Source organism: Sinohyriopsis cumingii, chromosome 2 (assembly GCF_028554795.1).
Source record: "Sinohyriopsis cumingii isolate HCF-2022 chromosome 2, ASM2855479v2, whole genome shotgun sequence".
Lineage (NCBI taxonomy): Eukaryota > Metazoa > Mollusca > Bivalvia > Unionida > Unionidae > Sinohyriopsis > Sinohyriopsis cumingii.
In genome coordinates this window covers 97,999,077-98,022,983 of record NC_142962.1, presented here as the reverse complement: position 1 = coordinate 98,022,983, position 23,907 = coordinate 97,999,077, and the positions used below count along the sequence as shown (strand labels likewise).

The 23,907-nt window shown below is 36.0% G+C and overlaps 1 protein-coding gene across 2 annotated transcripts in view; it reads left to right on the top strand.

Moving 5' to 3' along the window:
- The window catches only part of LOC149805451 (ATP-dependent RNA helicase TDRD9-like), a 146,753-nt gene that overhangs the window by 90,272 nt on the left and 32,574 nt on the right, over positions 1-23,907 (top strand). For both annotated transcript variants that reach the window (XM_089950041.1, XM_089950042.1), the window contains exons 21-29: positions 1,377-1,480; positions 4,116-4,193; positions 5,326-5,445; positions 11,394-11,502; positions 14,185-14,292; positions 18,178-18,324; positions 18,906-18,995; positions 19,297-19,419; positions 23,295-23,426. In XM_089950041.1, the coding sequence (XP_089806167.1) occupies positions 1,377-1,480; positions 4,116-4,193; positions 5,326-5,445; positions 11,394-11,502; positions 14,185-14,292; positions 18,178-18,324; positions 18,906-18,995; positions 19,297-19,419; positions 23,295-23,426 (1,011 nt within the window). The remainder of the gene's footprint in view (positions 1-1,376; positions 1,481-4,115; positions 4,194-5,325; positions 5,446-11,393; positions 11,503-14,184; positions 14,293-18,177; positions 18,325-18,905; positions 18,996-19,296; positions 19,420-23,294; positions 23,427-23,907) is intronic.

Below are 23,907 nucleotides of genomic sequence, written 5' to 3'. Positions count from 1 at the left end.
TCTTTCAAAGGGAGAACGCTCTAGTCTGATTTTAATTTGGGTGATCAGATGGCATTTTATAGTGCTGTAACAAGTCGTAAACATCAATACCTTTTTTCACTTTGAAGGGATGGATTTGCAGGGTGGTGGATGGACTCCTGATATACTGTGATCTGTGCAAAGTTGACCTCAGTAACTTGTCATAAACTGCTGAACAGTATTTGAGCAATATTGATAAATAGCAAAATCTTTTAAATGTCAAAATATATGCTAATCCATTTTTCTTTGTTGAAGCCATAGCATTCAGATTTGAATCAATTAACAGCCTGGTGAACAATCTAATGCCCATTTGGGTCTCTTGTTTGAAAACATAACCATACAAATTTTTCAAGTCAGAATAACTATTAATGACTGATAACAAGAAAGACTTCAAGTCTTTTACTTTCATACTGTTCTGCCTTCTAAGGGGTACAAGACATAAAATCAGAGTTCATTTTCTTTATTAATTGTTTGGGCTTTTAGCTTATTTTGAAATTTGTTGACCCCTTAAATCTCTTGAAACAGCCTAAAATAAACATGATTCCAGTACATATTTCTCTTGAGACAGCCTAAAATATACATGATTCCAGTACATATTTCTCTTGAGACAGCCTAAAATAAACATGATTCCAGTACATATTTCTCTTGAGACAGCCTAAAATAAACATGATTCCAGTACATATTTCTCTTGAGACAGCCTAAAATAAACATGATTCCAGTACATATTTCTCTTGAGACAGCCTAAAATAAACATGATTCCAGTACATATTTCTCTTGAGACAGCCTAAAATAAACATGATTCCAGTACACATTTCTCTTGAGACAGCCTAAAATAAACATGATTCCAGTACATATTTCACTTGAGACAGCCTAAAATAAACATGATTCCAGTACATATTTCTCTTGAAACAGCCTAAAATAAACATGATTCCAGTACATATTTCTCAATAAAGTTTAAGTAATAAATTTAAGATTACTATAATTTAATATGGAAAATGCAGACTGCATTTATGCATAGCTGCCAACCCTCATGATTTTGGCATAAATTTCACGACTTTTTCAGCGATTCATGAATTCATGCCGCATGCAAAAAAAATCACGAATTCCCCATATCTGAGTTATTTTAAATCTTTAATAAAATAACCAATTTCCTGTTAATACTTCGCATTCAAGACTACCACTGCAGTGCCATAGAGATATCAAATTATAACTCAAGATAATGTTTCATGGAACAGAAAGCTAAATATTAAAGGTGTTTTTTTTTAACTCTTTGTTGTTTACAACACATTAACAGACTGACTTATCTTTTATGGTCTTGCCTTAAGTGAAGTGACTTAACTTGTATGGTCTTATCTCAGGTGAAGGGCCTGCCAGCCAATCAAGGTTTGCTGTATAAGATGGCATTGGAAGACCAGTTTAAGTGCTGTGACAAGAGTCCAACTGTCTTCTTTGAAGAAACACGGTATATACATCTATTCAGTGCCTAGAATGTAACAGAAATTTCTTTACAGACAGAGGCACTAGTGGCTTAAAAAATTATTTAATCTTCACTAGCTCATTTGTGACAACTGAAACTTTACTAACCATCTGAATATTAAAGTTATGAACACTGCTAGTTTGACAGGAATTTGTACAATCCCTTTTGTCCTGTTTATATGACCTCTGTTGTTTTAAATATAGGTTAAGTAGGATACCATGAGTGTACTTGTACAGTAGTCATACTTGTACAGTAGTCATACATACAGTCAGGTCTTGTTTTTCTGATCTCTGTCTGAATATCACACTATTTATCTGACTATAGTCAAAATAGCATGCCATGATTGTGTATAGTTTATACAGTCAAGTCTTATTTATCCTACCTCTTTTCAATTAGGATACCATTAGTGTACTTGGTATTACAGTCTAGTCTTGTTTATCCAACCTCTTTTCATGTGACTGTTTAAATAGCATACCATGAGTGACTTGGTATTACAGTCTAGTCTTGTTTATCCAACCTCTCTTCATGTGACTGTTTAAATAGCATACCATGAGTGACTTGGTATTACAGTCTAGTCCTGTTTATCCAACCTCTCTTCATGTGACTGTTTAAATAGCATACCATGAGTGACTTGATATTACAGTCTAGTTTTGTTTATCCAACCTCTCTTCATGTGACTGTTTAAATAGCATGCCATGAGTGACTTGGTATTACAGTCTAGTCTTGTTTATCTAGCCTCTCTTCATGTGACTGTTTAAATAGCATACCATGAGTGACTTGGTATTACAGGCTAGTCTTGTTTATCCAACCTCTCTTCGTGTGACTGTTTAAATAGGATACCATGAGTGACTTGGTATTTCAGTCTAGTCTTGATTATCCATCCTCTCTTCATGTGACTGTTTAAGTAGTATACCTTGAGTGACTTGATATTACAGTCTAGGCTTGTTTATCTAGCCTTTCTTTATGTGACTATAGTTTAAATATGATACCATGAGTGAACTTGGTACTACAGTCTGGATTTTTATATCCAAATACTATTTATGAATTAAGGAGACTATGATTGGACATTGTGTATGATCTTGTCTTGTTTATCCCACCTTTTTATATATGGCTAGTTTAATATGACATCCTGTTCTACATGGTATGTACATTGCTAATATGACCTCTTTTTGTGACTTGAATTTAAATTAAATGAGTGTACATGTTAATACAGTATTGTCTTCTTTATCTGACCTATGGTTTGTGTTGCTCTAGTTTAAATAGGATGCCATCAGTGTACATCAGGCATATCTAGCCCACAACCTGGTTTTTATCAGTTTACTGGTATTTTACATCACAGGGTGTGGCTTTAAAAGTTGTTTATCTGGTCCACACCATGGAGAAAGTTACACATGCCTGGTGTACATGGTCTGCTCTTGCTTATCCGACTTCTTTTTATGAAACTATTGTTTCAGTGAGATACCATGAGTGTACATACATGGTATATTCAGTCTGATTTGTTTATCCAGCCTCATTATTTCACTATAGGGCTTGAAATTAGTGGTTGTCAGCTAGCCTGAGGCTTGTGAATTTTCTTTTGAACAAGTAGTTTTCATTATTTCATTAGTCTTATGGTGTAAAGTTTCAGTTGCCACTAGTCAGCATTTGTAGAAAGGACAAGTGAAGATTCAGCAGGATTAATAAATTTCTCAGTCTGCTGGTCCTTATGGCTGTGATGAAATTTATGTTAACTTTAGGACTGTGACTATAGTTTAAATGAGATACCTCAAGTGTATACAGTAAATTCAGTTTAGTTTTGTTGATCCATCCTTTCTTTGTGAGTCAATAGTTTAAATTGGATGCCATGAGTGTACATGGTGTGTACAGTCCGGTTTTGTTTATCCAGCCACTCTTTATTTATTATAAATACCCATTTTTAAAGCACACCCAACTTTACACAGTTGAATCTAATGATCTGATTGATTGAAATTTATGTGGCATAAATTGACCAATCCGATGTTATACATTTTAATTGTGGCACTGATGGTGAAACTGAAGCCATGTCAGACTTCACATTGTATTTTCTGCTTGTGATTTCAAGAGAGCAGTATAGACCTGTATCTGCCAGTGCACAATGTACAGCTCAGGTCACTACTGTTTATTCCACTAATGATTTAAAGTGAACGTCATAAACCCTGATGTGCTGGTGCATAATGTTATGGCAGATCTTGGATGCTGCTCACACTTGAAATTGCAGTAAGCATGGGTAAATATGGATTGAAATTAATGTATAATGAACCTGTTAATTAGAAATCAGGATTATTTAAGGTGAAAAAAGACTTGGCTTTGTATCCACTCTTTTCAGTTTATCAGATAATGCTGGAAGTCTAGGTCTGGTCTGTCTTTGCTGGTATTTGGTTTATAACTTATAAAATAAATACACATTACATGCTATAAATTTACCTCAGTATTATTTATTCATTATATATTTGAAACTTGCAGTGTTTGAGTATTATTCTTTGTCTGAATGGAAACACTACAAACTCTGAAAATCATTTAAGTGATGAACCAGTTAAGCAGTCTTCAAATATGTAGCTTTGTCTTCGGGTGGAAAACTACTCTGTTTATATTATGTTTTCAGGGCATACATTCAGTTTCCATGGAAACCAAATATGACATCTAAAGTTCACCCAGGAGTGTTTATGGCTCTAAAAATGAGGTTTGTATTAATTTTTAACTATGGATTAGACAAAGAGAGTTTACATCTACAGGCAGATTATTATCTTGCAGTCATCTTCATATACAGATTTTTATTTTAGTCATGTTCAGAATAATTTCTTTTTGATTTGGTACAGAAAAATACTCAAATCATAATCTCTGATCATTGTTTTCTTCATATAATAATGGGAGTCAGCTGCTGTATTAGTCTGGTTCTATGTATGTTATTTCCTTTAAGTTCTACAAATATTCCTCTGACATGTATTAGTCTGGTTCTATGTATGTTATTTCCTTTAAGTTCAACAGATATTCCTCATGTGTGAGTCTGGTTCTATGTATGTTATTTCCTTTAAGTTCTACAAATATTCCTCATGTATTAGTCTGGTTCTATGTATGTTATTTCCTTTAAGTTCTACAAATATTCCTCATGTATTAGTCTGGTTCTATGTATGTTATTTCCTTTAAGTTCTACAAATATTCCTCACTACCTCACACTTGTTACTAGCTCTGAAAAACTAATTTCACAAGGTTGAAAACAAAAACCTGACTTAGAATGTTTGATCAATCCAAAAAGTATAAGTTTGTGTCAATGCAAAGAGCATCTTCATTAGTGAAAAAGTGTGTGTGTGTGTGTGTGTGTGTGTGTGTGTGTGTGTGCCTTAAAGATGTCAGAATACAAGAAATTGAAGAAAAAATGGGGGTAAAAGCCATTCACAGGGACAACTGTAGGGGTTTAACTATGAGTATGATATGAAAATCAGTGTTTTTCTGGGCTTCAGTATACTTTAACCTGATTTTGCTAACACTCTTCCATGACAACTACCATTTGTGATTCCCTCTAATTTTCCTGTAAGAATTGACCCAGTATAGCTTTGGCTAGGATCTTTATATTTTATTCTGATGGATTCTGGTATACTGCATATTACTGTTGTCTTTCATACATTGGAGTTTGTCTGGTCTTCCCTATATATGAAATATCATATTAAATTTAATCTATTGTTGTAATGTATGCCTGTATATAGAAATGACCACCTGTCTATACAGACCACTGTTGATTGACCTCTTTATTGGTTGTCATACACAAATTTCATAGTATGCAATGTAACAGTTCTTCCAGTACTTGCTACTTACAGACAGCTGAGAATGCCAATCTCCATTGAGCTGTATTCAGCTGAAGAAACGAGAGATATGCTGAATATGTTGCAGCTAGAACAAGAGAAGGTAGCAGGACCTAATCGACTACGTACACACAGGTATTCTGTGGTTAATTTTTGTATTTTATTTATGTCATTGTTATGCAGGGAATGAACAAAACATTTATCATGCAGAAATTGCTACAGGATTTACTTCGCATGACCTTGTCACAAGTAGCTTTAACTTGACCGACAGTTCAAGGCTACTTCATTTAGTATCAAGCTATTTAGGAGCTAGTCAGTATTTTGACATTGATATTGTTTACTCTTTTGACTTAGTTTCTTTGACACTGTTATATGTACAGTCATTATGGGTGTATGGAGGGACAGGCAAAAGGAGGTGATAGTGATCAGCATTTCATACTCTAATGATTAAATTAAGTTCTCACATTCATGTCAGTTTTTCTCTTACTGTTATATATATAGTAATGGAACTTCATCTTGGAAGGTACTACTCACTATGGGCAAAAGCAGGTACCAGTGACCTATTTTTCTTGCTCAAGCAACTTAGGTTTGTAGTTCTCCACTATGAGGTTAAGGAGAGTATAATACAACTTTCAGCTTTGGCATTGATGTACACAGATAAAAGCATAATCATATGTACAGCCTTACTGAATTTCAACCCTTCTTTCTAGGTCCTAGGTAAATGTTTGGAATGGGTTTCATAGCACCTAACCCCTTGGTAGGGAATAGTTTCTGAAGCATATTTAAGAAAAATAATTTATAAAACATAGAACTGGAAGAAAAAATCTGGCATTAATCTCCGATTTTTATCAGTTCTTTATAGTGCATCTACATTTTTATGTCATTTATGCCCTTTCACATGATGTATATAGGTAGGTACATGTGTTCTTTTTATGCCTGTAGTTTAATTGTATTTTATCATAATATTGGCTATATAATGATGATTAAAGAATTGAAAGTTAAAATGTAAGCAACATTTAAAAAAACAAAATATTTTTATTATAAAATGGGCCGATATTCCATTGTCAGAATCATTTTAGACTGAACTTATTTATTTCATGATAGTGTTGACAGTCTGTACTGGAGGCTACTAAAAGCTTCGTAGAGGTGAGCCTTGTGTTCGTTGATTACACTCTGGTTGTACGATGCCATAATGGAGCAGACAAAACATAGCATTTTGTGGACTTAGTATATTACGATTGATGTTTTTTATGATCCATCGTTTAAAGATACAACTGTATGTTGGGGCACTTCTTCATTGCTTTCTTTTTGCAGCTTTTACCACTATGTAAGAAATTGCAAAATTCGAACATTCCTGAAATGTCACAAATTTAGACACTCATTTGTTATTTATTATTGATTTGTCAAAACAAACTTACCTAATAAGTAAGTAAATATTTGATTTTTCCACAGATTTATGCATTATGGAAATCAGAAAATGTGGTTTTAAAAAATGTTCAGTAATTGTTCACATGACAATTATCAGGTGAGATATCTTCATCACGATATTTTCTGATTCATTTATCCTTGTGTATGTATGTAGTAATGATTCATCGTATGAGAACTGTAATGAAATCTTAAAAGAATTTGAATCTTTGAAGGCTACAAGTATGTTTGCAAGTCCTATTATATTTCCTTTAATATTTATGCACATTGTTCACGTCAGATTTGTGACTCCTGAACTTTGATAAAATTAGAACTGCTAATATTTTATAAGATAGAAATAATAAGTAATTTGCAGTTTATGCAGGAGGGTTTGTCACATTTTATCTTGTGGCAGTCCTGGCTTTTTTTATTAATATAAACTTCAATAAAATCATTTTAGGCTTAACCTGTAAAGTGCTTGTTGCAGTGTAAGTCATACCATCAGTATTGGTCTCATCGTGTTTGTCACAGCATATGCGATATTCAAATAAGCAACTTTTTGCACATTTGAGTCATTCAGCTCGATAAGAATCGTTGTCGAACAAAATTTGATTGGTACATTGGACTCAGGAACAAGCAGACTTTCATATTTTTAACATGCATTTTGGAAAGAAGTTTTAAAGGTTTTTGTTATGTGATAGTCTTCATGACAATAATTTATGACAGTACTTTTGAAAGTTTTGAAGTAGATGAGATTATTGAAGCTGTGACTTCAGTGTTACTGGAAATAGCGGTGAGTGGTTTTGAGTCAGAAATGTTTACCTGTTTTTGCATCTGCAAGTGTAAATATGATAGTTACTTTTGTGAATTGATCCTTGTAATAAAGTTCAGACTTAGCAGTCATTTTTCATTTTAGAGTTTGTTGATCTAGTATGTACTATAATTAAAATACAAGCAGTTTAAAAGCAGGTGCACTGCAGGGGGATCATATACTACAAAAATTATATTGTACCATAAGAGTTAAAGTGAAGGAAATTTTGATTTATGGAAAAGGCAGTTTTAAAATGTCTACTGCAGCATCATATTTAATGATTTAGTGTCAGACACATCATCACAAGTCTGTTACACACATTTATCATCTGTGATTGACTTTCCTGAGATTTCCTCAGTTTTCCTGATCATGAATAATTTTGCTGAACCAATCACAGCATACACTAGTCAAGTTTTATCCATCACATTACCCAATCACATTAACATTAACTCTACAGCCTCCAAATCTCTCCCTGAAAGATAAAGTTCATCTTGGTAATGCATAATTGCCTATTGAGCTATTTGTATATTTCTTGCACTTGTGTATTATTTTTCCTTCTTTCTCTCATGTCAGTCAATTGCAAGAAGTGCAGGTGCTTTTAATGTTGTGGAGGAAGCCCACAGGACATACCCTGCCTGCATAAAAATGTGTTTGTGTAATGTGGGGCAGAAGATGTTTGTTCGAGTGTCTGAAAAAGGCAATTGAAGGAACATGAAAAAAGACATGCTATAAGTCATTCAGACACAGAGTGTGAAGCATTCATCCGAATTAAGAATCATTGACCAGTATTATGGTAACATTGAAATAATGCTTCCACCCATAATGAAGATACCTAAGACACTACCAATGGGAATGATCACTCCAGTCAGAGGCATGCCAGTTGATTATAACTAACCTATAAAGGAATAGTGGATGATATGCATTCCATAGCAAGTTTTTTCAGCTAGAATGTCGAGAAGCAAGATGGATGGATTTAAGAAGATTGAAGCCAGGTATTCTGGATTACCTTCTGACTTTGCAATCCAAACCATCCACCAAGTTATTTACCATTTACCATAGACCATGCAGACCCGTATCTTCAATGACTGCACCTAGCAAACCATATAGATACCAGTTCATGGCAAGTTGGCACCACAATTGGAGTCATCTGTCCAGCTGGTTGGCCCAGCCCAACTGACCTCATTGGACTGGCATTCCCCAGCCTGATCACATTTTGTGTTGAACATGATTTGGCTGGCCACACTAGCATATCCAACAGGTAGGACCTTTTTCTAATGCATGATGACAATTCTGCATCATCAGTGCTGTACAGAATGATGTACACCTGGATGGAGAGCACAAAGAAGGAGGACAACCCTGATCAACAAGGGGGCCAACATGGACATGCCTAAACATTCCATTTCAACCCTGGAAAGGAGTGAATTTACTTTTAAGGTGGTAATTGAACAGATATACAGAATTTTGCCTTCATGGGAATGCCCTCCACCACCTGCATTAAAAAATAGTATATATGCAGCGCAGAGTTGCCCAGTCAGCTCTCCATGCTAACACCTATCACTGCACAATCCTTGGGGGTGGGGGGTATATCAGGGAAGGGATGATTGTTGACAGAAAGACCACAAGTAATTTTGGCCAGGTGAGGTATAGGTGGCCATATGCTCCTAACTTCTGCCAGCTTGTCCTGGAGGGTGGGCGAGAGAAAACATGACCGCTGCTCCCCCAAGCTTCCCTGCCAACTGTGAATGATTTGCCATCCCTTCCATCCACTTGTCAATCTCATGTGGGTGCCAAACTCCTATTCCTTTTCTACTTCATTCACATTTAAGGGTGGATAGTCAGTGTTGAGATTTATAATATTTTCATTTCACAACATTTTGTTCATCTAGGTATGGAGTTTATAACCTGTATTAACCTGATTAGTCTTTGTCCCATTGACAGTATCATTTATGTATTAGAGAGGGCATCTGCCAGGATATTAAATTTTGTTGAGGGAGTTTCTTCAGCTCCCTGATCTGCTCAGTACCTTGGCAATGTCAGGTTCAAAGACAAGACAGGGAGTGGTTAGCGTGTGAACACCTTTAAAAAACCCACAATCAGAAATTCATTCAGTATAGATGCCAGTTTATTTTGTTAGGGGACACACATGGTACTGGACTTTGTCACCATTATTGGCAAGTGGGCACTGCAAGATGTGGCTAATTGCAAATCTCCTGGAAATGAGGGCCATTTTTAACTCTTGCCACACAAGGGTGGATCAGACAAAAACAGTTCTTGATATTGCTTGAAAATTTGATCATAGAGAACTACCTTTTCAGATGGGAGTTGGGGTGCAATCACTAGACCTTTGCATTATTTGATGGGATTACCTTGGTTGGTGTGCACATTATCATATAAACATGCAAGTCCAACACATCCAGGTCAGACTCGGTGTCCTTGCTAACTCATTAGTGATGATTTGCATCTCTCCAATAGGACATCGTGAATCAATGGTCTGCTTATTCTGGTGACAAATGTACCCTGGAAAACCATGGACACCCCATGATGCTGAAATAACCAAGCTCACCATTATTCCATCCATGTCCAGAGAAATGGGTGAAGCTGCTTTCTCTCCTCATTCTGTGGAGATGGGTGAAGCTGCTTGGTATACACCCTCATATGCTGAGGCACACTAAGATTGTCAGCAGTGGCTGTTAAAGGATCTTCCTACTGGTTAAGGCAAGCAAGCAAGATATAACCCCACAAATGGTGGTCACTTGGCTAAAGTTGGTTATTAGATCAGTGTACTCAACTGTCGCCAGATCAGGTAGAACTCATGAAGATTCCAGCTGACAAAATACAAGCGAATTTCACAAGCCTGGCCTAAAATGTAATGCAATGTAATTCTAGATGTAGTGGAGTCGGTCTACTTTCTCAAGCAGTTAATTTTTCATGGTGTGATTCAGCCTCACAAAAAAGAGAGCTAAATCTTGCTGGGCCACTGACAGCTACCCAGACAGTTACCATGTCCCATTCCTGACAGCACAACTTCAGTCCAAAGGCATGACCTTGCAACTTTCGCTGGATTTGCCCTCAAAACTTTTGAATGTAAGGCAGCAGCAAATGTGTGGATACCACAGGAATCACCCTTGCACATGTATAACCTTTGCTTGAACTAACTTCATGTTAGGAGACATGCATCCTCTCAGTCGAGCTGTCATTGTCATCCAACAGAGTGATGTGGGTAGATGTTGGATGTTAAAGCATTTCCTGCTCCTTATATATTCTCCTAATGTTAATGTGGTTCGGAAATGTATCTGATACAGAACATAACTATTTTTGTAAATTATGTTTCTCAGAAAATACTAGATCATATTACTGTCAATCCCTTCTACCATTCCACACAAACACAAGCATCTTGTTACTGGTTTTGCTCAGACTTAAACTAAAAAACATCTGGGGAACAGGTGACCACATAGCTGGACAAGAGGAGTTACTTCCCTCTATCAATATGATTTATATATATATAGATGGATAGATGTTTTTCATCTTTTAGGAATGATATGATATATGTAGACGGATAGATGTTTTTCATCTTTTAGGAAGGGTTGTTTTCAGAGGTTGCCAAGACTAATTTACTGTTGTTAATGTGATTGGGTAAGTATTTTTTGGAGAAATATTTAACAACAAAATCACCTTTCTCAACATTTTGACCCAACATGACCTTTCACACTGTTTGAAATGAGCCAATCAGAGTTTCTTTTTGTTGATGGTGTATTTTTGTTTATGTGTACTTGTGAAACACAAGGAAAGTCACAAACAGCAGTGGGTGATAATAGAGAGTATTGGATTGTCCATTATGGCTTGTAATTATGCAAAATTTTCATTCTAGACTGACTCATGCTGCCATGGTAACAGAGGAGGCTGGAGGACAGAGAGTTGCCTTTCAGGTTCCACCACCACCTGCCACTCAGCAATTTGTCTGTCTGGAAATCACAGAGGTGAGTCTGATCTTAATGTTTCAGCACCAGTGTGTTATCAACACTACAAATGTTATTCTGTTTATTTTAGTTTTGTTGAGCCTGCATCAGACTGATTGTGAGACATGTATCGTCATAAGCTATTGTGTGAGTATGGTTCTTTTGGATCTGATACATTGTATGTACTTTGAAAAAATAGGTAATCTGTTGGATGCTCTATTTTGATTCTTGGGTGAGATGATTCTGAAACTTGTGTTGAAATTTAGATACAATGCTTTTTCAGTAACAACAATTTGAAACACTACATGCATCACCTTTAAATATGGTAGAGGCATACTACTTCCTAGCTGAATGCTGTTGAGTAACTCACTTTAAATATGGTAGAGGCATGCTACTTCCAAGCTGAATGCTATTGAGTAACTCACTTTAAATATGGTAGGTGCATGCTACTTCCTAGCTGAATGCTCTTGAGTAACTCACTTTAAATATGGTAGAGACATGCTACTTTGTAGCTGACTGCTGTTGGGTAACTCACTTTAAATATGGTAGAGACATGCTATTTCCAGCAGAATACTATTTAGTAACTCAGTGAAATTGTTAGGAAATGGACTGAAAATGCATAGTTTCCATGCAGTCATCTGTTCAGGTGTTCATTCAGTTGTTTCTTCATTCTTTGGTCGGCTGTTCATTACGCCCCACCACACCCAAATGTGTTGGACTCTATTTCCCCATCACTCTTAAAAATAGGTAACTATGCAGCTATATCTCATTGTGGATGCAGCTCATAGAGAGTATCTAAATCAAACCAAAAAACTTGGTCAGTGTGACCTAATTATTATCCTTGATTGATTTGTGTGGTATTAACTGTTCATTCACAACACAGTATCTTGGACCCAATTTTCACCTATACTTATGAAATTTGTATGTGGATGCATCTGAAGGAGAGAACTCTACTGTATCAAAAGTTTGGCACTGTGACCTAGATTTCAGTCTTGAGTGATTTTGCATATTTCTCCATACCAGTATGTAATTTGCCAGGGATGCAAAATCATGAGGGGATTCATGTTATGAATACATATTTTGTTCTTCTGCACTCAGAACATGTATAATACAAAGATAGTATGGAGACATTGGCTTCTGACCTACAGTCAGTTTTAAACTGAAAGTGTACCTGATTTCTCAGCATTGAAAGGACTTTGATTTCTGCTTTAAACGTTTGAATGATTAAACTGTGATAAGTAAGAATATTTTTTTTATTGTAAAATAATGTATGCTCTTCTGAATCTGCAAATATGCCAGTTAAGAAATTTCTGTTTACATATCTGCATTCAGTCCAAATTACGTTTCAAAAAGATATTATTTGTTAGCCAGGTAATGACTTGTCAGTGGCCTTCCAGTGTTTTGATATTATGATTGCATCAGGTATTGCTTGTTTGCATTGAATTACCATTCACCTTATATGATACATGTCAATGTTTTGTGTATCTGCCTATTTTTGAAGAGAATGGAAAAGTATTTGTCAGCCTGAAATATTGCATCTTAAATCATTGCCTTTTGTTGTTGTTGTTGTTGTAGGGTTTGATGCCATTTTTCAGCACACGATAGGCTATACATGGCAGCCAGTATTAATGGTGGAGGAGAACCCGGGATAACCCTGGAAAGAACCACCGACCCATGAGAAGTTACTGGTAAGCTTTCTCACATACCCACATTGGCTGAATCTGAGACTCGAACCACACAGACAGAGGTGAGATGGCAATGATCCGTAATGGAGAGCACTTTAGACCACTCGGGGCCCCCATTGTCTTTTGAATTCCCCAAATATTTTCACAGCACTGACAGGGATAGTATACAAATTCTACATTTTACACTGGGGTCCCCAAGTGGCCGAGTGGTCTAAAGCATTCACCATTACAGATCACTACCATCTCACCTCTGTCTGTGGGTTCGAGTCTCAGGTTAGGCCAGTGTGGTTATGTGAGAAAGCTTGCCAGTAGCTTCTCATGGGTCAGTGGTTCTATCCGTGATTTTCCTGGGTTCTTCCTCCACCATTTATACTGGTTGCCTTGTATAGCCTATCTTGTGCTGAAAAATGGCATTAAACCCTACAACAGCAACAACATTTGACACTGATGCTGGAAACAGCTTACAGCATATTATTTTAAGCTAGGCTGTGAATAGCTGGGTTTTCCAAAGAAATAACTTGATAATTCACTGAATAGTCTAATTACTTTTTCACTTCCTGATTAGTAGACAATGATAATATTATAGCCAAGAGATTTTAGCTTAATTTAGATGCCCACTTAGTCTGGTGGTAAGTATACAATCCAGCTTCAAATTCCACAATATGCTTACACTGTTTTACCTTGAATTAGGAGAATTATGTTAATGCTGATATTTATTGTGTTAACATGCACAAAATAATGCAGAACATATATGATAATCACTGACAGTTCACAGGATACAGTGAGAAATCAGTTACTTCTTTCTGTTATACATATTGCTTGCCAGGACATTAGAGCATAAAATATGAAGAAAATCTGATTGCTCCAAGTGAATTAAAATATATATTTCATCTTGAGTATTTTCACCCACTCAATGAAATATAGTCATTATTCATCTGTTTCAAGCAGATATCCTCTCTATACTTGCCACTGAAATATTTTACATTCATTTATGTATTTGAATTTTATTGTTTCCTAGGTGATGGATTGTGGACATTTCTGGGCCCAGTACAAGGATGAAAAAACTTACCAGCAGATGTACAAGGTTCAGGAATCTCTGAACATCAATAGAGGTCAACACCTGAGGGTAAACATTATGTTTTTATCTCACCAGGTCAAATAAGCTTATGTTGTATTCTGTCCATGTGTGTAGTGCATCATCTGTTCATGATTTGTATTTGTAACTTCTTGGAAACAACTAAACAGCATTTATTTGATTAAATTTGGCAAAGTATCTTTGCATAAATCTTTTTAAATTTTTTGTTTAAATCATGCTGATCTACCATGGAATTTATAATATATTATATAATAAAAGTAGAAAAACCTTTAAATGCCTTCATATAAAAAATGTTATCATCACAATTTGACCAAAGTTGATGGAAAGCATTCCAGGATTAAGGTGTTGAAAGTGATTAAAATGACGCTGATCCACCATTAAATATGGCCACCATTACTAAAATTAGAAATTAACATACATAAAGGGAACTTCATCTTATCTTACAAGAATATAGGGTTCTGAATCAAGTACAGTATCATATTGTCATCTCCAATGATGCATCAAAACTTAACAAGAATAGAGAGCTCTGGATGCAGTGCCATATCACATTATGTCTAGTGATAGTGTAGAATTTGTCCTTTGTTGGTAGTTCATACTATTTCTGAGAAACTGATGTACAAAGTAGGTTTGGGTTGGTTCTGTTGCTTTCAACAGCAATTTTATAACATATTATTGCCTACATCATGGCAAGGAAGATGTCAGCAAAGTGCCTTTCCCAAGGATACACTGAGGAATCTGAACCATGGAAGACAATCGATGTTGAAGTATGTTACATCAACATTGTTACACTTGGCCATCTGAGACGGGATCCACTGTAAACTGGATTGGATATCATACTATGATATCACAGTGAAAGTGCCAAGTATTGGAATAAATGTGAACTACCCTTGTACTGGCAGCAATTAGACTCAGTGTCAACTTTTCTTGACACAATTTAGTGCTTGGCGGCTGTTGTAAAAGTCCATAGAAATTGATAATTTCCATCTGGAAAACAGCTAAGGTGCTGATTACTCAATCATCAGGAATGAACAAACCTTGGGAAAACTCATTTAGCATTACATTATTAGAACAGTATTTTATTTTAATCAATTAATGTACCTACATGACTGCATTGAAATATGTTGGACATGTATCAAGAACCTTGTTACGTTCCTTTACAGCTATCTAGAGTTTATTTTTTAGAGCTATCTTGAGAAACATTTAAGTTTTAGACATGTTGCAAACATTGCATGCATCAAAAGATGCATTTAATTAATTCATTCTTTTAGATGGAAAAGGAAAGCAAAACTGATAAATAAATAAGGCACAACAGTAGGAATGCTGAAAAGATTATTCTGTGCTACAAACACCCTTTGCAGTAATGTTATACTTAGGTTATGGGAACATTGCACTGGCTACTGACACCTGCTGCATGACTGATAGTTAATAGTTAGCAGGAAAGAACATCATCAGTGACAATCCTTAACAGTAAGGGCAACTGGGTCAGTCAGACAATGCAGTTGAAATCCATAGTAGCCCGCAATACTGTATTTTAGCAGTATTTAATGTTGTTATCAATGCATATTAAAACTGTGTCATTAGTTCTGCATGGTTACAAATTGTGAAGTTTCTGTGACTTTCCCTCTTTCTATTCCTATTAAAAATTCTGTCATTCAAAGCATGTAAATGTAGAACTGCATATTGTGGCTGACCCAGAATAATGTAGCATGGGGAAACAACTTAATATTACTGTGAGATTTGCCTAACTTAGGTATGGTAGCATGCACGTATTATAATAAACTTAAATTTTAACTTACATGTAAGAAGGCATGTCCATGCTTGCACTGGCTGAATATTTCCACAAAGACAAAAGGAACCAGTGATAAAATGGAACATACAAATATCAGTTTAGTTGAAATTCATAAATAACAACAGTACAATTTTTTTTTAAAATTATTATTTAACTTTGTTTGAATGTGGATGAAGAAATAAGCTATGTCTCATTATGACTGATGTTGCACAACAAATTGAAAGGTATTTCTAGCATTGGCAATTTTCACATTGTGTCCATTTTACAATCACAAGATTGACACAACATTTAAGTGCGGGTGGCTGATGCTTGTGACATACAAAGCAGTTACAAGATTCCTCTTCAGATACAGGTAGGCTGTCTTGACTGTTATCAAAATTATTCTCATCAGGATCATCCACATAACATGCAGAGGGACCTGGTTGAGTAGAAGGGAATCGAATCATAGGTGATTTATCCTCAATTTCAGAGGCAGTACTGCAAGATTTATTTTTAAAAGATTTTTTTTTAACACTCATTAATTATGCATTTTCATATTTCATAGATGACAAAGATAATTTTCAGACACTTTTAGAATTCAAACTTGTGTATTTGTCTGATAAATTTGGTGCATTTTTGTCATGTTTAGAAGCTGATGTTTGTTGAATGATGATAACATTCTTCTCTGCTACACTACCAGCAAGAAAAGTGGAAAAAATTTAATTCTGTGCTTTTGGACAACTTTTGTTAAGGTTCCTTTTTTAAAGAAATCACCTAGATCTTCATCTTTATCAATAATAACAATGTTGACATGCTTTCTGCTTGATGAATCTGTCGATGAATTAAAGACATATTAAATGTTATGCTTGCAATTTCAAAGAAGATAAATTGTCTTCCTATTAATTTTATGTGGATTGGACTTAATTTAAGATCATTTAAATTTGCTAGGCCCTGTAGTAAGTGACTACCCTATGCTGACACTGTGCAGTTTTGAACAGTACCAGACATTTTTGATAGGCAGTGAGCTCTGACCTAACACCCAAACATAAGTGTCAGTTAAATCTAAAATGAGCTATGAAATAAAAGCATTATTTATATAGATACAAGTCTTGCATTGATTTGTGGAACAGACTAGTGACAATTCAGCAGAACTAGTAAATTTCTCAATCTATTAAATCCTAAGCATCTACATGACTTGGAAGTTTTTCTGTCTGTGTGTCCTACTGATCCAGTCATATGCCATATTCAGTAAGGCAGCATATTTGAGAGAGTATGCATCAAAGCTTTAGAGGACACTTAGAGTTATTTTTGGCAAGCTCTTACATTTGTTGTTTATGTTGGAATAAAATAAGGAGACTTGATAAATAATTGTACATATGAATTATTACGAATGTGAGGGAATGCTGGCAAAAACACCCAGGTGTGTATCACACCCAGCTGCTTCATTGGTTCCCATAGGACCTTAGTGATAGACCAACAAGTTCTTCTCTGCTTCATTTTATATTTATCTGGCATGATTGGTGACAAGATCCAATTAGTGCTCTGATTCTGAAAGTGATATTAATCAAGTAGGTAAAACCTACAAAAGCCAAGATGAAAGTCAAACAGAAAGGAAACTTCTAATGAAGAAACAGAATTTAAAATCAAAGAAGAAAATCATTCACAAATGATCAAGAAATCTCTTCAATGTTGCAGCTTCTCTAAGATGTTGTTTAGAATGTTGGAGAAGTGTACAATTGTAGGCTTGAACTTCTCTTATTAGAGTATGCTTGGAGGCATCAAGTACAAGAATCTTAAAGTAAAAAAGGTTTGAGGTTTTCTTCATAGCCTTATGATCACACCATGAGCATGTTTTTACACATGTCCTATTTTTCTCAGACCTGAATAAAACATTAATGTAGTGGTGCTGGCATAGCATAACCTATATGCATGTGTCACTTTTCAGTTTAGAAAAGACCCTTTGTTTCATAGTTTAATTGCAAGTTACTGCAAATAAATCAATGTTTAACAATTTCCATTCAGGTTATTAAGTAAACAAGAATTTTTATTATAGTTACATAATTGGTGTTGATGTGGCTAGTTCTTTTTAGAAATTATCTTTTGTAAATTTTTTAGCACAATTTAAACTTTTTTATAAAAAATTTCAGCCTATAAGGGGACCTGTGAGAGTGGGTTCTTTTTGTGTTGCTCCTTACAAAGACGAAACAGTAGAATACTATAGAGCCAAGGTACAGTCTTTGGACAGACGATGCTCCAAGGAAAATGGCAAAGATGTCTGGAGGGATATTGTGGAGGTAAAATGAATATTTTGAGAACTTGCATTGAGTTGCCTGTTCATATGCATGTTATCCTTTCTCTCCCTTGACTGTTGGGTATAGTATAAGAAGATAAAGACAGGAATTATTTATTTCAGACTGCAAAGTCAATACATCTAAATTAAAATCTTGATGTTAAATAAAAGTATTTTAAGCATTAAAGATCATAGATTTCTTAAGTACAAATAAATTAAATTTCTAATATTATTGCAAGTCTTCTGACATTCTCAAAATATCTTCATACTTCTTTTAATGAGATTGGGTTATGTTTATGCAGAATTATTTTATATAAAGCTTAAGTTTAAATTTCATTTCAATTAAAACAAAGTAATTCCTTTAAACATATGATCAGTAAATCATAAATATAATATACCTTCATGAGGTGTACAGTTTTTAATGTGAGCAAAAACAGACAATTTTATTGAATATATAGGTGTGGAAATATGATACATTATGTTCCTTGTGAATTAGATCATATCAGTATTGAATTAAGATACATGGTTAAAGCAGCAATAAATTTTGCACCATTTGGCATCATCATTTGTTGAATTGTTCTTTAGGTTTTCTTTGTTGACTATGGCAATTCTACAGAACTTCCAAAAGAGGAACTGAGAGAACTTCCATCAGAACTTCTTCAGATACCTTTTCAGGTACATCAGTTATTGAAAGAATTACTTTTTAGTTAATAAGTCCATTTTTTACAGTAAAAATAAATATAAAACAACACACACACACACACACACACACACAATTGACCAGATAAAGAGCTCATGCCAGTCAACGTATGTTGATGTATACAAGAGTACCAATATATCAATTTTGTAAAAGAAATTCCTGCAATTAACTCTGATGTTCAGTATGTTGAAATATATTTCATGTCATATAACTTGAAAACTTAAAAAAAAAATTACAGTAGCCTTTAGAAAATTTGTTACTAACTCCTTTTTATAGGCAGTAGAGTGTCGCCTGAAGGGACTTAGGCCATCTCCAATCAAATGTCCAGATGGCAAGTGGACACAGGAGGCTTTGGAGATCTTCAGGAGCTTGATAGCAGTACCAAGAATATGTGCCCAGGTGGGTTTTTCAGTGATCTTAATTGATTGGTAGACATGTATATATGTCTCATCTGCAGTATTATATACTGAGGCAAAGTCATGCTATGTCCAATGGCAGTTATAGAATGAAAACTGTTAAAATTTTGTGTGAAAGTTCTTAACAGTGTCTGCTTTTGTAAAATTAGCATTTATTGTGAAGCTTGTAATTTGTGATCATTAAATTACTACATCATCACTTGTTATTTCAGTGTCATAGGACACAACAAGTAAAATGTTTATACAGTTTTAATATTTGCATGAATAGTGCTCTGGCATCATAGTGTATGACACCCAGGGAGATAATAATTGTTTTTTGACCTACAATAGCTTTACCTTGCAGGCTGTTTGTTTGGGTATTTTGATGTGAGCTCAGTAATTGTGTTGTTGTAAATATTTCACATTGGATGAGCAAGAGCAAAGAGTGTGAACACAAGGGTTCCATTCTTTGCTGTGAGATAACATTGGCTGAGCATGAGCAAATTATATGAACCCAAAGGTTCCAGCTAATATTGGTTGAGCATTAGAGAAGTGTTTAAACCATTCTCTGTGCCATCAGGTGACATTGATCAAGCATGATGGAAGGGAATGAACCTGAGGGTTCTATTCTCAGCAGTGGGAGCTATCATTGGCTGAGCATGAAAGAAGTGCATGAACCCATGTCCATGAACCTGAGAGAAGTGTATGAACCCATGCATTCCATTCCCTTTGCTGTGAGGTAACATTGGATGAGCAGGAGGGAAGTGTATGAACCCAATAATCCTATTTTCTTACGATGTGATGCAACATTGGCTGAGCATGAGAGAAGTATATAAACCCAAGGGTTAATATTGACTGAGCATGAGAGAAGTATATAAACCCAAGGGTTAATATTGACTGAGCAAATGAGAAGAGTAATAACAATTCTCTGTGCCGTGAGCTAACATTGGCCAAGCATGAGGGAAGTGGATGAACTCAAGGGCTCTATTCTCAGTGTTGTGAGGTAACATTGTCTGAGCATGAGTGAAGTGTGTAAGCCCAAGGGTCCATTCTCTGTGCTGTGAGTTAATATTGGTTGAGCATGAGAGATGTGTATAAACTATTATCTGTGCCATCAGCTGACATTGGCCAAGGATGAGGTAACTGGATGAACCCAAGCGTTATATTCTAATTGCTGTGAGCTAACATCGGCTGAACATGAGAGAAGTGGATCGACCTATGGCTTCATTGTCATTGGTGGATCGACCTATGGCTTTATTGTCATTGGTGAAAGCTAATATTGGATTAGCATGACTGAAGTGTATTGAACCAAATAGTTCTAAGACTTTTCTCTGTGCTGTGAGCTAACATTACCTGAGCAGGAGAGTAGTGTATGAACCTGCCTCTGTCCCATCAGCTGACATTGGCCAGGCATGAGGAAAGTGTATGAACCTTTCTCTGTACCATCAGCTGACATTGGCCAAGCATGAGGAAAGTGTATGAACCTTTCACTGTCCCATCAGCTGACATTGGCCAGGCATGAGGAAAGTGTATGAATCTTTCTCTGTCCCATCAGCTGACATTGGCCAGGCATGAGGAAAGTGGATTGAACCTTTCTCTGTCCCATCAGCTGACATTGGCCAAGCATCAGGGAAGTATGAACCTTTCTCTGTCCCATCAGCTGACATTGGCCAAGCATGAGGAAAGTGGATTGAACCTTTCTCTGTTCCATCAGCTGACATTGGCCAAGCATGAGGAAAGTGTATGAACCTTTCTCTGTCCCATCAGCTGACATTGGCCAAGCATGAGGAAAGTGTATGAACCTTTCTCTGTCCCATCAGCTGACATTGGTCAAGCATGAGGAAAGTGTATGAACCTTTCTCTGTCCCATCAGCTGACATTGACCAAGCATGAGGAAAGTGGATTGAACCTTTCTCTGTCTCATCAGCTGATATTGGCCAAGCAAGAGGAAAGTGGATTGAACCTTTCTCTGTCCCATCAGCTGACATTGGCCAAGCGTGAGGAAAGTGTATGAACCTTTCACTGTCCCATCAGCTGACATTGGCCAGGCATGAGGAAAGTGGATTGAACCTTTCTCTGTCCCATCAGCTGACATTGGCCAGGCATGAGGAAAGTGGATTGATCCTTTCACTGTCCCATCAGCTGACATTGGCCAAGCATGAGGAAAGTGTATGAACCTTTCTCTGTCCCATCAGCTGACATTGGCCAAGCATGAGGAAAGTGTATGAACCTTTCTCTGTCCCATCAGCTGACATTGGCCAAGCATAAGGAAAGTGGATTGAACCTTTCTCTGTCACATCAGCTGACATTGGCCAAGCATGAGGAAAGTGGATTGAACCTTTCTCTGTCCCATCAGCTGACATTGGCCAAGCATGAGGAAAGTGAATTGAACATTTCTCTGTCCCATCAGCTGACATTGGCCAAGCATGAGGAAAGTGGATTGAACATTTCTCTGTCCCATCAGCTGACATTGGCCAAACATGAGGAAAGTGGATTGAACCTTTCTCTGTCCCATCAGCTGACATTGGCCAAGCATGAGGAAAGTGGATTGAACATTTCTCTGTCCCATCAGCTGACATTGGCCATACATGAAAAAAGTGGATTGAACCTTTCTCTGTCCCATCAGCTGACATTGGCCAGGTATGAGGAAAGTGGATTGAACCTTTCTCTTCCCCATCAGCTGACATTGGCCAAGCATGAGGAAAGTGGATTGAACCAAAGGGTTTTATTCTCTGTGCTGTGAGATAACTTAGGCTGAGCATGAGGGAAGTATATGTACAAGCGTTCCATTCTCTGTACCATCAGCTGACATCAGCCAGCTTGACGGAAATGGATGACTCCAAGGGCTCTGTTCTCTGTGATTTGTGTTAACATTGGCTGTACATGAGAGAAGTGTAAGAACCCATGGCTTCCTTTCTCAGTGCTTTGAGCTAATACCGGATGAGCATGAGGGAAATGCATGAAACTGAGGGAAATGCATGAACCTGAGTGTTCAGTTCTATGTTTTGTGTTAATATTGACTGAACATGAAAGAGATGTATAAAGCCAAAGGTTCTGTTCTCTGTGCTATGAGCAAATAATGTCTGAGCATGAGACAGGTGTATGGACCCAAGGGTTGTGAGATAAGATTTACTGAGCTTTAGGTAAGTGTTTGAACCCATGGGTCAAAAGGCCCTTTGAGGAGCTGTAGAAAACATTTGCCACATCAAAAAGTGAATAATTATGATTCTATCATGATCAGTTATGTTCATAATTACTTACTAAATGCCTGCTATATGATTTTTTTAAAACAAAAAAGACAGTTCTTTGCAGTAGATCCCGTTTCCTTGTTTATGTCTGGCTTCACAAAGTAGAGTGCATCAAACCAGCTAAAACTGATCATGTAAGAATAAATTTTAAATTTGGTTGAATAAATTTTCCCCACATGTTCACACACGAGCATTAACATACATTACCATTTGAACTGCATGCACACTCTTGCACCTAGTTTTTACATAAACTGAACCATAACAAAATATTCCTTTGAATTCGAGATTCACATTAGCTTAGATACATGTGTAGTATAAAATGAACCTTGGATAACAAGCGTATAAACTTTTCTTTTAAATTAGCTAAAGTAGTCAAAAGATAGTAAGAGTGAAAAGGCAAAATCTGTAAAAGCTTAATAGATAAATAGTTGAGCTTTTTAAAAGATGATGCAAAAAAAATGAATGACCTCATGATAGTCATTATTTTTTTAATTTAAAAAAGAACCTAAAAGCAATAAAGTTTTGAAATGAGAAATTGTAAAAGCGGTTGTTTTGGGCGGAAATGTCTGTACTTGTAGAGAAATCTTTTCAGACAAGCATCTGCATTCAGTGTTTTATGACTATCCAACAGATTTACTCCATTGTTCATGGCATTCTGCGAGTGGAGCTAATTGATGCATCAGCAGGCCGTCAGATCTTCATCAATCAAAAGATGATCGATGATGAGATTGCTGATGAGGCAGAGGAGAGTTTCCTGTCAAAGGTAGCTACATCTGTTGTTTAGTTTAAACTTCATTCTTCTCTAAATGTTAATAGTGTGTCACTTTTTAACTTCGTCCTAATGGCTAACTAACCATGTAGGGTGGCTTCTGAGGTAGATGAAATCTGAGAAACTGGCAGAGACTACATTTGTATGTCTTTAAATCTTAGATTAAAGCCATGACTTGAGAGATACATGCTAGATGTCTAGTTTATTACTTTCATGATCCCAGGTATTGAAACCATGTATTGAATACTGCTTTCCTAAATGACTAAGACTTGGGAACAAATGATAGCATTTTTTTTCTTGACCAAGACTTGTATGCATGTAAAATATATAGCATTTTTCATGTCACAACACTTAGAAACATAAAAAAAATGTCATGATAAAATTGTAAAGATTGCCACACATCACACAGCAGTTACCATTTCTTGTTGATTTACCACTTAAATAAACTTTTATAAACTTTTGTGATTACTTTTAT